Genomic DNA, 15,053 nt, shown 5'->3' on the forward strand with positions numbered 1-15,053 from the left:
TTAGTTTCACCTTGGTTATTCTTTCATCCAATTGTTACAGAACTGAAGACATCGAACATCCACTTTTTGGCCACGAGGTACTCGTATTCCCTTCCTGCAAGAAGAACAGTGTGACTGGCCCAGTTCTGTGACATTTAAGTCACTAAACTGTCTCTTCCCTGATTCCCACTGATGCAGAATCAAGCCTGGGAGGGACTTGAAAGAATTGCTGATGGTTGAAGGTTAAACAGAAAACCTATTTTGCAATTGATTTGACCTATACATGATCCATTTTCAGTTTTTCTCTCTGTTTGCTAATGACACACACGCTTATATACAACAGAACCTTAATTTAAACATTAATTTGATCTGCTAAATGCTAGTTCCATGCACTCTTCCAACCACACACTGAATTCTCACTGTCAATGAGAACTCCCTGCTGGATGATGCTGATCCCACAGTGAACACAAATTAGCCTATAAAAGAAATCAAAGATCCAGTTTTCCAAAGTACCCTTTAGCAATAAGGGAAGGAAGATTTTTTTTTCCCTTTCTTTCCTTATTTCCTAAGGGAGGAAAAAGCACAATATACAAGCAGATTTGTTTTTTCAGTGGTATGCTTTCAACAGGAAGTTTTCCCAGAACGTTGTCAGCAGGTTTTCAAGAAACAGCGTTAACTCTAGTTTGAGTAACCACATTTGCTAGGTTTTCCTTCACTGTGTTTTGTTCCAAGTGTTTGTCTTTAAGGCTTCTGAAGAGATCATTAACCTCCCTGTGACTGGGAAAAAGTGTTTCTGCATTTGCTTCTATGAGCAGAAATGACAGGTGAACATACATGGTAATGAAGTTGATGTAGAAAAATTGTGATTATTTTCTCATCATCATGGTAATGGAGGAACTCTGATGAAGCTGCTACGTTTTTTCTTATTTCATCCTTCTTTTCCAAATAAAACTATGGGTAGGCAATTCTTCAGACTATAGAGTAGCCTCTGGGCACTCATCTCTTACAACACACCGCAAGGGAAAGGCTGGCTCCATACTGAACTATACAAAAAAGTTCGAAAATATCCCTACATGAACAACTAAAAACCTGCAGTATTCTGCAGGATTTCTTTAAAAACACACATGTGTGTGTGATCAGAGTCATTTCTGAAAGCTGGGGCTCTTCACTGGCGACAGTTTGGAGGTGATGCCAAAGGGGTCCATGCTGTCCGTTTCGAGGGGCGAGGAATACACCTCTGGTTCCAACGCCTGGCTGTAATCACTGTATTCACCAAAGTCTGTGGACTCCACGGGCACGGTGTTGATCATCGGTAAGAAGTGAGATAGTGGAAGAAAATCTTTGCCTTTGAACTGTTGTCTTTGCTTGGCGCTGCTCAAAGACACCGATATTCCGTATTTTTTTGATTTATATACGTTGTATCCATCCGGACGAATCTCTTCTTCAAAGGAACAATCCTCAGTGGAATACCTGAGCTGAACAGCAGCGAGGAACGAGAATTACAAATACACCCACCAGACTCATGGTATTCACAACATAAACCTGTGATGTGACCAGTCCTTTCCCTTTGCTGTCAGTGGGGGTGTCCATCTCCTTTCTATTCTATTCTATTCTAGTCTAGTCTAGTCTAGTCTAGTCTAGTCTAGTCTAGTCTACTCGTATTCTATTCTACTCTACTCTACTCCTATTCTATTCTATTCTAGTCTAGTCTAGTCTAGTCTAGTCTAGTCTAGTCTAGTCTAGTCTAGTCTAGTCTAGTCCTAGTCTAGTCTATCCTTTTCTATCCTATTCTATCCTATTCTACTAGACCCCCCACATTGAGCATCATATACATTTGGGTTCATGAGGCCATTAAAAGACCTAATCCAGAACTCCTGAAGTTAATTCACGTCCATCACATCAAATAAGCTTTGAATCCTGGATGTGTACTTCTCACAGCTACGACACTTATCTGGTCTTGAGCACAGAGAAAAAGTATCTCAGCTGCCAGTGCTCATTTAGATAAACTGTCTTTAATTGCTGACAGTCCTTAACTGCAGTCACGAGAGCTAACCCAACCATCCTCAGGTATAAAACTCCAGCTCTATTAGAGCTTTGCCTGTGTAAGGGCTTCAGGACCAGGTCTGGAGAAAGCACAAAGAAAGCGCTCATGCAAATATGGCCAGTCAGTAAAACAATACTAAAAAGGTAATTGTCTTTTTTTTTTTTTTTTTTACTTAGCATTTACTAAAATTACAAAAGGCCAGTTAATGCAACGTTATTTGCTCATTACACGTTAGTTAGAACTGTCAAATTGATACCAACATGTTAAGATTTTGTATAGAATAATGTATTCTCTTAGGTATGAATTTGTAGAATTACAGTTGTGATATACTGTACAGATAGTATATTAAGAGTTTGCACGCCAGGTCAGACCTTTCCAGATCTTTAAACAAACATTGTATTTCTTTCAACTTTGGTGCTATTTCAGGTTCAGCCACTACAGGTGGTTGAACTCACGGTCAGTAAAAGACAATTGTTGATTATGTCTCAGTCTGCAGTGATAAAAATGCCTTTATATGAGTGCTCTGTCTGTCTGAATGGAGAGCGTATTTGATACATTAAATTACATAATATTTATCCTTCTACACATGTTATAGCTCAAAAAAAATACGTGTCTATGATACAAATTTATGGCTGAATTTTAGCTGTGCTTATTTCTATGAGTTTTCAGCCTCACTAACAAGGATGATGAAATAAAAAAAATGAAATAAAAATGAAATAAAAAAGCTTATTGAGTACGTGTACATTACATTACTGTTACATTATTAAGTTATTGATTTCACCTCCGTGTCTCAAGTATATAATTCTCTCTTCATTTCATTGGGATTGTCTCTCGTATATTTTTTAAACAAGCACCAAATGCACTTGAAGTGTTTCCAGATTATTTTTTTCACAGGAGGAATTTATAGTATGTCAGTGTATTAAGCAGTCACACGATTTCCCCTAAACTACGGAGCATGGCACGCTGCACATTCAAAAAAATCAACCCTAGTCACCAGTTTTCCAGTGTTAAAAAAGGGCACGTTTCAGGAGTGCAAGTGGTTGCCCAGTTCAAGTCCCCAGACGCTGTATTTGCCCTTTTGTTCCTCCACTCCTCAGTGCAGCGCTGATAAGGCAGAGAATTACCTGCAGAGCTGCCAGCCCGGGCTGTTGGCAGAGAGGTGACAGCAGGTGCCCACAACATGCAGACACGATGACATGGTTACACGCCATTGTATTTTCAGAAAAAAAAAATCCTGCAATTAATACTATGTACAAACAAATGCAATCTCAGTCGAGGCATATGCATATGCCTTCAAAACAGTGTTATATGAAAGCTACTTTAAAATTCTGGGACTGCTAAAGTCCAGCTGGCAGCTCCGATGGGAGCAGGATCCAGGCTGTGCTTTGTTTTCATCGATCGTTTTGCTTGGGATATACATTAAAACATCAAGCTAATAATTGACCTGCCATATCATCTAAACCTATGCACGTTATCACTGCATCGACTGGTTCTAGCCCAGAAAAGTGAGGAAATTCAGAAAGAAAGGGTTAACCCTATGTTATATACACATTCAGAAACATTAGTATCTCAGTATTGCTCCTATTAAAGATACTTGGAATTTTGACAATGGGCCAAGTCCTTGCCCAATTTAAATCAGCAGAAATTTTGCCGTAGTAATCAAAGCAGAATCAAGCTGTATCTTTACTATGGCATAATAAAAAGCTGTCGGTCTGTGAAACTCAGCCTCCCATAACGCAGTTATAGACTGAATCTGAATCTTACCCTTCAAATCCTAGAGTTGGCAGCTTATTCATGTGACTTAAAAACCAAGTTTATATCGCTGATAAGGACTAGCTGCTAACTCTGACATACCTATGGGAAAAGCGTGACCTAACAAAGCGGTGTCAGCAGATGACTCGACTTTTTGAACATAAATGCAATTTTGCCCTGCACTGTATTTTCAATATATTTTGACGGGGGACACGCAACACACGCGTCGCCTTCGAAATGATGTCCCTTGCTGAATTCTAATAATCCTGACGGCCTTTCAGGCGGGAACAGTGATAAGAATCACCGGTCCTATAGAGAAAAGAGGGTGAGGGTGGTGTGGTGGGGACCTGAAAGCTTTGTTAACCCTTTGCCAACCGCAGCGGTTAAAAAAAAAAAAAAAAAAAGTCAGCTCTTTGGTCTCGCCGGCCGTTTCAGCGCGGCAGCCGGGCTGGAAAACTCCCTCGGGACGGAATTACCGGGACCGGGAGTGTCGCATCTCACCTGCCCGTGCAGCCGCCCCGCCTCGTCCATGCAGAGGTACCGGGAGCTCCGCACGCCCTTGATGGCCACAGTGCGTACGGCCACGGCGCGGATCTCCAGCAAACCTGCGGGGATAGAGGGGGGAAAACCGCGTTAACTCCGCGGCGCCGTCCCCATCCCACCCCGCTCCCGTCCCGCCGCCTCCGGTACTCACTCTGCGGGCTCTGGCTACCGGCGGCATCCACCCGGCCGTCCCCGCCGATGCGGAGGAAGCAGCTGAAGAGCCCGTGTTTGCTGGCGGTGTAGAGGTGCCGCAGCCGGATCGGTTCCCCCCAGCCGTAGTTAACGTGAGGACCGGCGTCGGGCAGCGGCAGCGAGACGGCGGCGGCGGCGGCGAGACTGAGCAGCGCCAGGGCGGCCGGGCGCAGCTCCATGGCGCGGAGGGGAGCGGAGAGGCGGCGGGACGCTGTGTGCGCTGGTTGCGCTGTACCTCGGGACTGTACGTCGGGCCAGCCCCCCGGCCTTTTATAGCTCTCCCGTTATCAGCCCGATCGATTCGGCTGCATCCAGCTCCAATATAGAGCCCATTTCATAGCGGGAATTGGTCGGGATCGGTCACTCCCCCCGAAAATATTGATCGGATGACATCATGTCGCAGGGGACACCCTGAAGTTGCTCCCTCCCCATCCGCACCTCCGAGTTTTCCCTCCTTCGAGTCTCCGGCAGCGCCTCTCCCCGTCGGGCCGGGGCCGGACCCCACCGCGGTCCCCGAGGGGACGGGACGGGCGGCACTGACGGTCCCGCAGCCCCTGCCCTGGTGGGAGCGCCGGGAAGGGGACCGGGGGTGGGCGGGTGTAAATCCAAACCCATCCCGCCGCCATGCGGAGATGTGGGAGCTAACCCGCCTTAGCCCCTGCCCATCCTTGATTTCCCTTTTCAGGAGGATAATTCGCCTTTTTTACACCTTTTTTACACCTCGCTAAGCGAAATCAGCCTCGGGCAGGGCAGGACCCCGCAAGCCTCGGCGACTTCCCAGGGAGCGCTGGGTGAGCCGGTGCCGCTGGTCCCTGATACCCGCAACCGGCGGGGCACAGCCGGACACCTCCCACGCCGCGACGGGGCGGCCCGGTACAGCGCGGTACAGCGCGGTACAGCCCGGCACGGCCCGGTACAGCCCGGCACGGCGTCTCTGGGGGGAGGCGGAGCTGCTCCGGGGCTTTATTGCCGCCCGGTCATCCCCGACTGTGTCACTAGATGGAGCCTGGCACCTGGGATGAGACAGGCCTCGCCTTTGGGGAGCTGCTGCCTGGGGGCTGGGGGGGGGTCTTCAGCTCCTGTTCGTCCCCATTTGCACAAAGAGATTTGGGGGAAAAAAGAAAAAAAAAAAAAAAAAAGAAAAAGGTGTGTGTAGTAAAATTGCATTGCTCCCAGCCAGCGGCCCGACCTAAGCATCAAAAAGATTTCTTTTTTTCCTGGCCTGTGCGTGGACTTTTTCCACACGTGCTCCTCCTCCGGAGCTTGCTCAGTGAGTGCAGCAGGAGAGATGGAAAGAAGCAGACACATATATTTTGGGTTGTTTCGTGCTTTTTGTACTTTAGGGGATTGCTGCTGACTTGTGCTGCCCATCCAAACTGAGCGTTAAAGGAATTTTCTCAGATCTCAAGATAGAAAAGGGGTACTGATAGGATTTCATAAAGAAAAAAAACCTTAATCCACGGAACACATTAAATAACAATTAAACAAAACATAACCCCATACCCCCAGCAACTTCTCTGAAACAACAAAGTTCCCATCAGCTTCAAACCCTGTTTTTATGTTTTGCTACCTGATTATTTTCATCCTTTTTGTTTGTACACTTGCTTCTCCCTCCTGCAAACACTCACACAAATAACTTGTCTTTAAGTGTAATCTTAGCTCAATGAGGCTGTGCACATAGACGACGTCATAAATTAATACAGAGTCTTGTAGGATGGCGGACTGCACTTGTGTAAATGCTTACACTTCTATCATGTGTAGCTTATGGTACTGAATTTAATCCATCTATCAGTGAGTGTTTGAACGATCAAGGTCTTGCATTGCAAGCTCCCTGGAGCAGGGATTGTATGTCACCAACCATTTCAAAAGCAACTACTGATTTTCACTACCTTCAGGTTTTGTTTTGGTTTGGCAAGCTTGAGACATCCAAAAAGGAGCCCAGTTTTCTCCTCATGGTTGATGAATAACTAATAAAAATTGGGACCACTTAACTTTCAGATGCCTCCCGCTGCATCCTCCAAATTGTGAGCTGATGTGAAAAATTCTGGCCTTCCAAATATCACACAAGTTCATAATATTATAAACCCAGTAAATAATACTAAGACATCTCAGATCCTGTTGTTTTTTAACTCTACAGAATTCTGCAATGTTATTACATGACTGCTACAAAGGCAGTTCACTGCCCTGCAACCCTAGGCCCCACAGCAGTTGTGCATGTAACTCATCCTGGCTACATATACATTCTTCAAGGTATCGAGCACCCACCACACACACAGAGGTTATGGTCTGAAATGAATCTGAAAGGCTTTTTTAGTTCATTTTGTGGTGCATCTCAGAAGCTATTTTATGATTACTATTTCTGCTATACTATAGTGTTAATAATGTTCGTGATCATAACTGTACATTTTCTTCGTCAAGAAGTCAAACTTCTTTCCAGCGGTAAGGAACTGATGCTTACAACTTCTTTATTAATTTTGACAGCGTTATTATTCCCTTGTGAAGATCAAAAATTGAGGCAGAAAGGGCAAATCTTTTGCACTAAATGATACTTCAAATCAGTGCAAAAGCTGGATATAAGTGAAAATTTACTGGCAATTGATGGAGAGCTTTTGAAAATTTTTTTTCATTGTTACTGTTGCTGGTGGTATGTGGACTGATGCTTAAAGGCTCATGTAAAACCAGATTAAAATAAAAAATTAAGCACTTAACTATTTTATTTCAGAATGGCCTCTCTAGTTATAGGAAGTTTTCAATCCAAACCATTTGTTCAAGTTTCTCTGTAGACAGTGACAGAGGTAAGTGCCTCCAAGTACTTATCTGGACTGGATAGTACCAGTCCTATCTCAAAACAGCTGTTTAAGAGATATGGGTTAAACAATCTCTCAAAGTGCCTATTTCTTTATTGGCTCTGGGAAAAAAAAAAAAAAGCCTAGATGATTAACTCAGATTAAGTACCTTAGTTTTAGTTAGAGCCAAATGAGCTAATGAATCTCACTGTTTTCAAAATATGAAAGTTGCAACAAGAGATTTTAAATTCATTCCTATCTGTGCCACTGAACTTTATCATTTATTATCATCTTTTTACCAGAGTTCAATAGAAAGACACGTCTTTACATGTTTCTACAATTGTATTGCAGAAAAAACTTATTTGCAGAAGAAATTACAGGGTAAATCACACCATGACTTCCATTGTGGGTCCTACTTCCTGCCTTCAACAAGGAAACCTGGTAGTGTGTGTAGGACGTTCTGCGTTTATGGGGTTAGGAAACAAAACCCAGGAGGAAAGTCTAGAATAAAAATACCTCCTGACCAAATAGTACACAACTGCAAAAGCATTTTCACCTGTTGTAATGAATCATTTATTTCCACTGCACTTTTCAATGTCCCAATGTAATTTTTGCAGAACGAGAACTTCAGCTTTCCATAACACTGAAGCTGAACTGAATTTGTTTTGGAAGAATGTAACTACCTATATTTAAAAGTCAAACATCCAGAGATCTTGGGACATGCCAAAAAGATAGCAGAGGGCTTGTGCCTAACTAGATAATACCGTAATTGGAACCAACTGAGATGAAATCAAGGAAGTTTGCCACAATGATCAGAACTAGGACATGAAGCCACCTATGAGTAGAAGGTGGTCATAGCAGCTACCTTATGGTGGACACCAAAGGAAAAATTAGATAGGTGCGTCACTCAAGGTGGAGTGAGGGTCGAAATGTGATGAACTAGATGTGTCTAGGATGAAGAGACATCTGTTCAATAGTAGAATAGCTTCAGAATATCTACAGAACTTCGTGGTGAGAACTTCGGATATGTAAGTCATTCAGAAAGAGGAAAATGGTACAGAAACTTTAAGGAAGTTTCGCTTCCTTTGGGGTGTCTTTGGGATCTCCTACAGATTTAGGAGTAGGTAATACACAAATGTGATTCAATATTACTCTTGAGAAGAAATTTGCAAGTCTTTTCCCCTTTTCTCTGAAGTCAGAAGTAGGAGAATTACAGAGGGAAGTAAGGTCCCAAGCAGAGCTGGAGATGTTGGTGTTAATTCCTTTGGGTTGTGATTTCTGCTGTAGTTCCTGCACATCATCCCAGAAGTGACAGCCAAAAACCCCCCTTATTTCCCCCATGGAAGAGGGACACTAGAACACTCCAGCCCTTTCTCTTGCTTCTGGTAGAGATGAGTATGTCAGGCAAATGAGGAAAGGCAGAAGTGAGGACACAGTACACTGCGTTATGTGGTTATTCGAGCATAGGGTTGTTCTATAAAGAGCCTTATCAGCACAGCACAAGTTAAAAACCTGCCTAAGAAGGAGAGGTTACTCCACCATATGTCAAGGACCGCTCTGCTTCCCAGCTGCTTCTGCAACCCAAGAGGCATAAAGGTGACAATATTTCTCCCTGGGCTGTGAATGAGCACAGAACTGAGATTCCACAGCTCCTGTTGCGTGCGCCCACTGACAGGATGTCATACGACGGGACGAGCATTCACAGAGGCTTTCCCCAGATAATAATATAGTATAATAGTCCCCAGTGAATTAGTAGGATCCAAATGCATCAGATACTTAAAGATTTTTCAAACTATCAACTTCCGAAGGGGTTCATCTTCTAAAACTGCTCTGCTAAAGAAGGTCAATGTGCTGGAGAGATCGTCGCTACTGTAATTGGTAGTTGCATGTGTTATTGCTGGTTCTTTCCAACTAATTTCAAATATCTCTCGCCATTCTGTTATCTAATGCTTTCTTAACTATTGCTATCAGTCAATGCATTCCTGAGAGCAATACTTAGCCTGGAATGGACTTAAAACTTTTATGGTCAAATTGTATCTTCTGATTAAGTCTACTCTAAAGCTCACAGAAGTCCCATCAGCTTCAAATAACCTAGATGCGTTTTTTCGTCACTGTAAGCCATTATTTCACACTTTGGAAATACTTAAACCACCCCGTCTTTTCTGTGTGCTATGAAATCCTTTGTAATTCTGGTATAGAAGAAGCCCTATTGATTTTCTGTGTTCAGTAGCTCTCCAGCACCTTATTTACACTAAATCAACAATAGCTGATTATTTTTTTAGCAAGCCTGCATCCCACAGCAGAAATTAATAATTGCAAGTTTCTTTGCCAGTAGGTAGAATAATTCTAGATCATCAGATTCTCAGTCAGAAGTGGTATCCATGGAGCATTCACCTTTACTCTTTTCTTGTCAGTGGCAAAATAGTGTTTTCTTCCTGCCTCTTATTTCATGCTACACTCTGCTGCTTATCACTACTAGGAATTGCAAGTCATCACCAGAACTGGATAAACTGTTAGAGAGATGCAAATGATTAGTGAATGCAAGTGAACGCTGTGTCAAAGTGTCAGTTCAGTCCATAAGTGTTTATTCACCTGTTGTCATAATTTTGATTATGATACTGCAGGAAAGACTCTTACTGAAAGGGTGAATCCTTTTATGAAACAGTTCTGAAAAAATGTAAGCTTTAAAAAGTACAAAGTTTCCTAATGGCATCATTTAAGGCTGTTAAGAATATTTTGCACACAGCCACATCCTCAGTTTCCAGAAAGCAAAGTGATTCAGCTGAATCCATAGAAGTCTACCTTTCACCCCAGTTCATATCCTGGGCCTAAAGCCAAGGAGAAATATCTTAGAAGAGATACAATTCTTATGTAACTCCTCCAAAATCAGTTGAGTAGATGGACTTACTTCACCTGGATTTTAAAAAGTGTGATGTTATCTTGCTTCCCTCTTCACAAGACACCCAGACTCAAACCTTAATACAGGCGACAGTCATGTAGAAAGCTCAAGGGGCAAGAGGTGAAGATTATTAATAACTGTTCTTCCACTTGGGGTCATAGGAAATAATTTTCTGCTGAAAGGAAGCCTATACCACTGCACCGCAGGATTTATCATGAATTGGGAAACCAAGTGACTTTCTCTGATGTTCCTTATTGCAGCTTCTTAACTAGTCCCCTTTGCTGCAATGAGTCATGGCTGTGGGACATTTGGGGTCAAGAACTGAAGGGCAAAGGTTACTGAAGCATCCTGCCAATGCAGCTAAAAGTGACCTTTACTTGACAAAGCAGAAGTAACATGGGGTCTAAAAGAAGGGCATTCAAATTGCTAGTCGGTCCAAAGCATTGCATTCGGATTGATCCTAATCAGCCATAATTTCCTAGTTTAATGGCCAATTAAAAGGCCATTTGAAAGTAAGAGAAGCAGAACAAATCAGCATGGAAAAAGCCCGGATGGTCTTTAGAAAGTGATTCAAGTTTACTTAGGTTTTACACATCTGACTAGCGAGAAAATGAGTAGGTAAGGGATGTCTTACTCCAAAAGCAATTCGAGTTCATTAAAGAACTTGTTTCAGTATGAGATAAGATCTAAAGCAGCGCTGAAAAGTGAAGTGAAATACCTGCATTAAAACAAGGGATTCGTCTGTCTAAACATGACAGCAGATATTAAATGGAATGTAAAATCCCCCCCTATCTGGCTATTGCATGTGCTACATACCTTGACCTGATGTAAGAAGCAGAATTAAACTCAATATTTATTTTATGTATATTTACAACTATGATCAAGCATATAGTGGTCAGAAGGATTCTGATTTACCATCTTTAAATCCAAAATGGTTTTATGTTAAATGCATCTTCAAATTTTTTCATTTTCCTGGAAACAAAGTTCCTTTAACACTATGGGCCAAAACTGAGAGCCAAGTTACCTCTGGTTCTTTTATGGCTGGAGGTGCAAGGAAGATCCTTCCATGACAAGAGGCAGGGACACCTCAGTTCTGGAAGTGAACAAAGCAGGTGAAAGTGCTGAGGATGAAAAAGTGGAGTCACAGTGTCCCTCTCATATGGATCCGTCTCAAGTTCATATACTTTTGAATATGGATCTATTGCTTTAGGCACTCATTTTGCAAAGGGAATTGTAAAGATACGTCCCCCAAGAAATTCTCCATTTAAACCACTTCAGAAGATTCCAGAGCGGTGCAGGAGTCCCTCTCATAGCTCTACGTGGGGCACCAAGGTTTTGCTCCCTGAGACCTGTATATTACTCTTTATCAGAGGTCTCCAGCAGACAAAGCCTGCAACAAAACACCTACTGATCCCTGCTACTGTAGCCTCCCTCTGCAGAAGTTCTGCTGTTGCTGGGCAATAGATGTCCCTTTCTCCATTTTCTTGACTAAGAGGTCACATATTGCCATTCAGTTAGGCAGATGGGTCATTGATTGAATCATATTGTAGAAGGAACAAGCCAACAATAATGAGATAAAGAGCAACGGAACTATAAATGGACCCACACAATCCCTTCCTATTCACAACTCCAGTGGCAATATCAGTATCCCATTCTCAAAATACAGTAATCTCCAAATGTTTTTCCTCCAACACACACACAAACACAGCAATGACACTTTGCATCATCGTGGCAAATAGCAATGGTATAAAAACTCATTAATTAATCATTCACCTGCCTGACTTGCATTTCCTTTACAGCTTCATTGTAACTGATTTTCCTGAGAAAAGTAGCGACAGACATATCAGCTACAGCTTTTCTGGTAATTTATGACCCTTGCTACCTGTGTTCCCTCTGCACTGTCATTAGGTGAGATTTCGTAGTTACGATGTCTCGTCACCACTTCATACGGAAACAAATCTTACAATTTGTTAAATGGGGTTGTTTGTTGTTGGTAGTTTGTATTTCAGTCTGACTTCACTGTATGTGAATAATATTGAATAATAATAACAACAGCAACAACCATAATTGTCAGTTAAAGTTCAGAACAATATTGTTAATACTTTGTTAAGAAAAGAGGCAAAGGTCCAATTCTGCCTTCCATGAAAAAAAATCATTTACTTCAGTGGGAACAGCCAGACATTTGGCAACGATTCCTGGTAGTAAATTATCAGAGTATCAATTAATATTTATAGTCCAGGCCTCTTAAGGCCTCAAAAGAATGAAGGCTCAATTTTGCTTCACATTTTATGTGCATGCACAAATAAGCAACTATGTCATGCTTTCCCTTATGCCTCCTAGCACAATGATGCACAGACAATGGGTGGATTTCATAGTCTCCTAGCCAGATACATTTATTCCTAGAGAGTTTTGCTCATGTTACAGACGTGGACATGCGTGACTACAGCTTTTCCAATTTTAGATCAATGAGCCACACAGCAAAGAGCATGGAGTTGGCAGGTCCCCCGCATTCATCTGAATGAAATGAAAGGGAGCTCAGTTCTTGGCTCCAGTTTTCTGTCACTCCATTGTCATTCAGCAAAATGGACCAAAGAGAAAAGCGATCAATCCATAAACTCGTGAAGCCTCAGTCTCCAGCTGTCATCAGCTTTGAGCTCCCTCCACTGATCTTATCTGTTGCAGAGTGATTGAAAGTAATTTGTTTTGGTTGAAAGTAATTTGTTTTGGAGAGTAATTAGATTATCTCTTGGGGGGGCTTCCTACCTGGTGACCCAGTGTTTCTCCTTGGCTTGCTGCTCATTAACATCAATTACCATAGAGACACTCTTCAAAGGAAGGCTTGTGCTGCCCATGGTGGGGAACCTATTAAGAAATATGCTTCTCATTCCTGCTAGGAGATAATAAACCTTCTGATGTCAAACAATTATTTGTAGGTCAGACACATACGATCCCACTGGGGCTTAAGCCTTTCATTTGCCATCCAGTCTGAAATGCTTAGTAATTAGGAAATGAGCTAGAGCTTTCTAAAACAGTGTATATTAATGTGAATATAACAGGCTCAAGCAAATCACTGTGTAATATTTATGAGCATTTACTAACACTGCCAGAGCAGTAAGGTGGCCTGGCAGGAAGGCTATTCTGGAAAAATACAGGGACACATATTTCACATTTGCAGAGGTACCAGGATAGCAAACAAAATCCATCTCAGTAGGGGAAAGTGCAGAGACGCTCAAAAGTTCAGGCTTCGACTCTTATCCCCAGAGTCAACTCTTTTTAATTGAGACAGTATGATTATGTGTATGACACAGCACTGATAAGCATCATAATATCACCAGTATCATTTTGGTTTTTTTTTTTTTTTCTGTAATCATGTGAGGTCTAAATGAGTCATTGCCTGACTGTGACATTTACTGGTAGTGATTACATCATTACTACTATGCCATCCTACAGAACACTGCAAAATAAACAAGAACCATAATGATCCACCATTCGAACCACGTCTCTTTTTCTGGCACAGTGAATCTGAACAATAAGTAAGTCACCCCAGTTCTGCATTAATTTACAAACATTCAGTCTAAAATTTTCCCTTGCTACATCTGATCTTTGTGCTGCTCAGGCAGTAGAAAAAGATTATAGAGGGGGCAGAAATGGCCTTTAAAATGAAGGTTTGGTTGCTGTGGCTTCCCTGGCTGTGTAGAGCTCCTAGTGTCACCAAAAGCCCCTGGGCTGGCCCTGGGTGTGTGGGATGAGCTGGGGTTGACCACTGGGAAACCGGGGGAAAAACATGGTGAAAATGTCCTGGTTCTGCAGCTGTTGATGGCTCCTCAGAGGTCCTGGTCCCTGGGGAGCGGAGGTGAAGCTGGGGTAGCCCAAGAGTCACAATGAAAGGGAATCGTCATCAGCACTTGTAGTCATCAAAACCCACCCTGTTAGGTGATGCTGGCTCTCACATTTAAATATGTGCTACAACTCCTTTAAATCTCTTTTCTGAAGAGCTGCTAAATGCTAACATCTGAAGTAAATAACTGTGATTTTCTTTTTTCATTTGCCTTGTTTGAGTAATTAGGTCATTATATTTGAAAGTGATTGTTTTATGCGTGCCAAGAGCGAATAATGAAGAGCTTTGATGAATCCAGCGGGCAGCATGTAAATGTGGGGAAGGAATGCAGAGGCAAATGAATGACCTTTCTGAAACAGAATTTCTCCCTGCGCCACCATTTTTATCCGCATTAAAGTCAGTTAATGCATTTACTTTTCCCTGCTGTGTATATTATAGTTGATTCCTCGATGCTTCCTTTTCCTAATAAGATGCACATTGTCCAAAGTGTTTGCAATGCTCTTTAAATAGGTTTCTGTGGGCCTGTTTATGAGCCAGCCAGCAGTTGCTTATATAGAGCTAAACATTTCCTCATCTTATAGTTTTCAAGGAGTGCTTAGAACTTAAATATTTTATCAGACTGCATTTATACAATTTTGATATTAATGCTGAGCTATGGATTCTCTTTAGCCACCTCCCTAGCCCCTAAAAATTAAGTTAAATTGAAGTAAAAAAATAAACTGATGGTGTTAGCTAAAAAATAAGAGACAAGGACTGAACAAAAAATGCAAAATAAATAACCTTTTGTCTCTCAGGACTGATCCTCACAGGAAAGGGTGAGTCAACTTCTTCCACTTAGCTGCTCATACGAACAAGTACAGGATGTTACTCTACAGCCCCATGAAACCAGATTGGCTCCGTGGCACCCACATTATAAATCAAACTGAGTAAAGTGAAGAAACTGGAAATATCATGAGAAGACTGGCGATGATTTTGTTTTGCAGGCGTTTCCTTTGAGCCCGGGGTGGGAGGAGAGCTGCT

General features: G+C 42.3%; 1 protein-coding gene across 1 annotated transcript; it reads right to left on the bottom strand.

Annotated features, from left to right (window-relative positions):
* Positions 1–1,121: 1,121 nt before the first annotated feature.
* FGF19 (fibroblast growth factor 19) lies at positions 1,122–4,689 on the bottom strand. The gene is made up of 3 exons (XM_065636836.1): positions 4,470–4,689; positions 4,277–4,380; positions 1,122–1,454 (listed from the first exon to the last, which is right to left on the bottom strand). Exons 1-3 carry the CDS (start codon positions 4,687–4,689, stop codon positions 1,122–1,124), a joined length of 657 nt encoding a protein of 218 aa, XP_065492908.1.
* Positions 4,690–15,053: the final 10,364 nt, after the last annotated feature.

This window comes from Caloenas nicobarica, chromosome 5 (genome assembly GCF_036013445.1).
Source record: "Caloenas nicobarica isolate bCalNic1 chromosome 5, bCalNic1.hap1, whole genome shotgun sequence".
NCBI lineage: Eukaryota > Metazoa > Chordata > Aves > Columbiformes > Columbidae > Caloenas > Caloenas nicobarica.

Excerpts from the sequence above, each read along its gene's own strand:
- FGF19 (XM_065636836.1), bottom strand. The coding sequence starts at position 4,689 with ATGGAGCTGCGCCCGGCCGCCCTGGCGCTGCTCAGTCTCGCCGCCGCC. Across the intron at positions 4,381-4,469 it reads CGGTAGCCAGAGCCCGCAGA|GTTTGCTGGAGATCCGCGCC; the intron begins GTGAGTACCGGA and ends CTATCCCCGCAG. Across the intron at positions 1,455-4,276 it reads CGGGGCGGCTGCACGGGCAG|CTCAGGTATTCCACTGAGGA; the intron begins GTGAGATGCGAC and ends GCTGCTGTTCAG.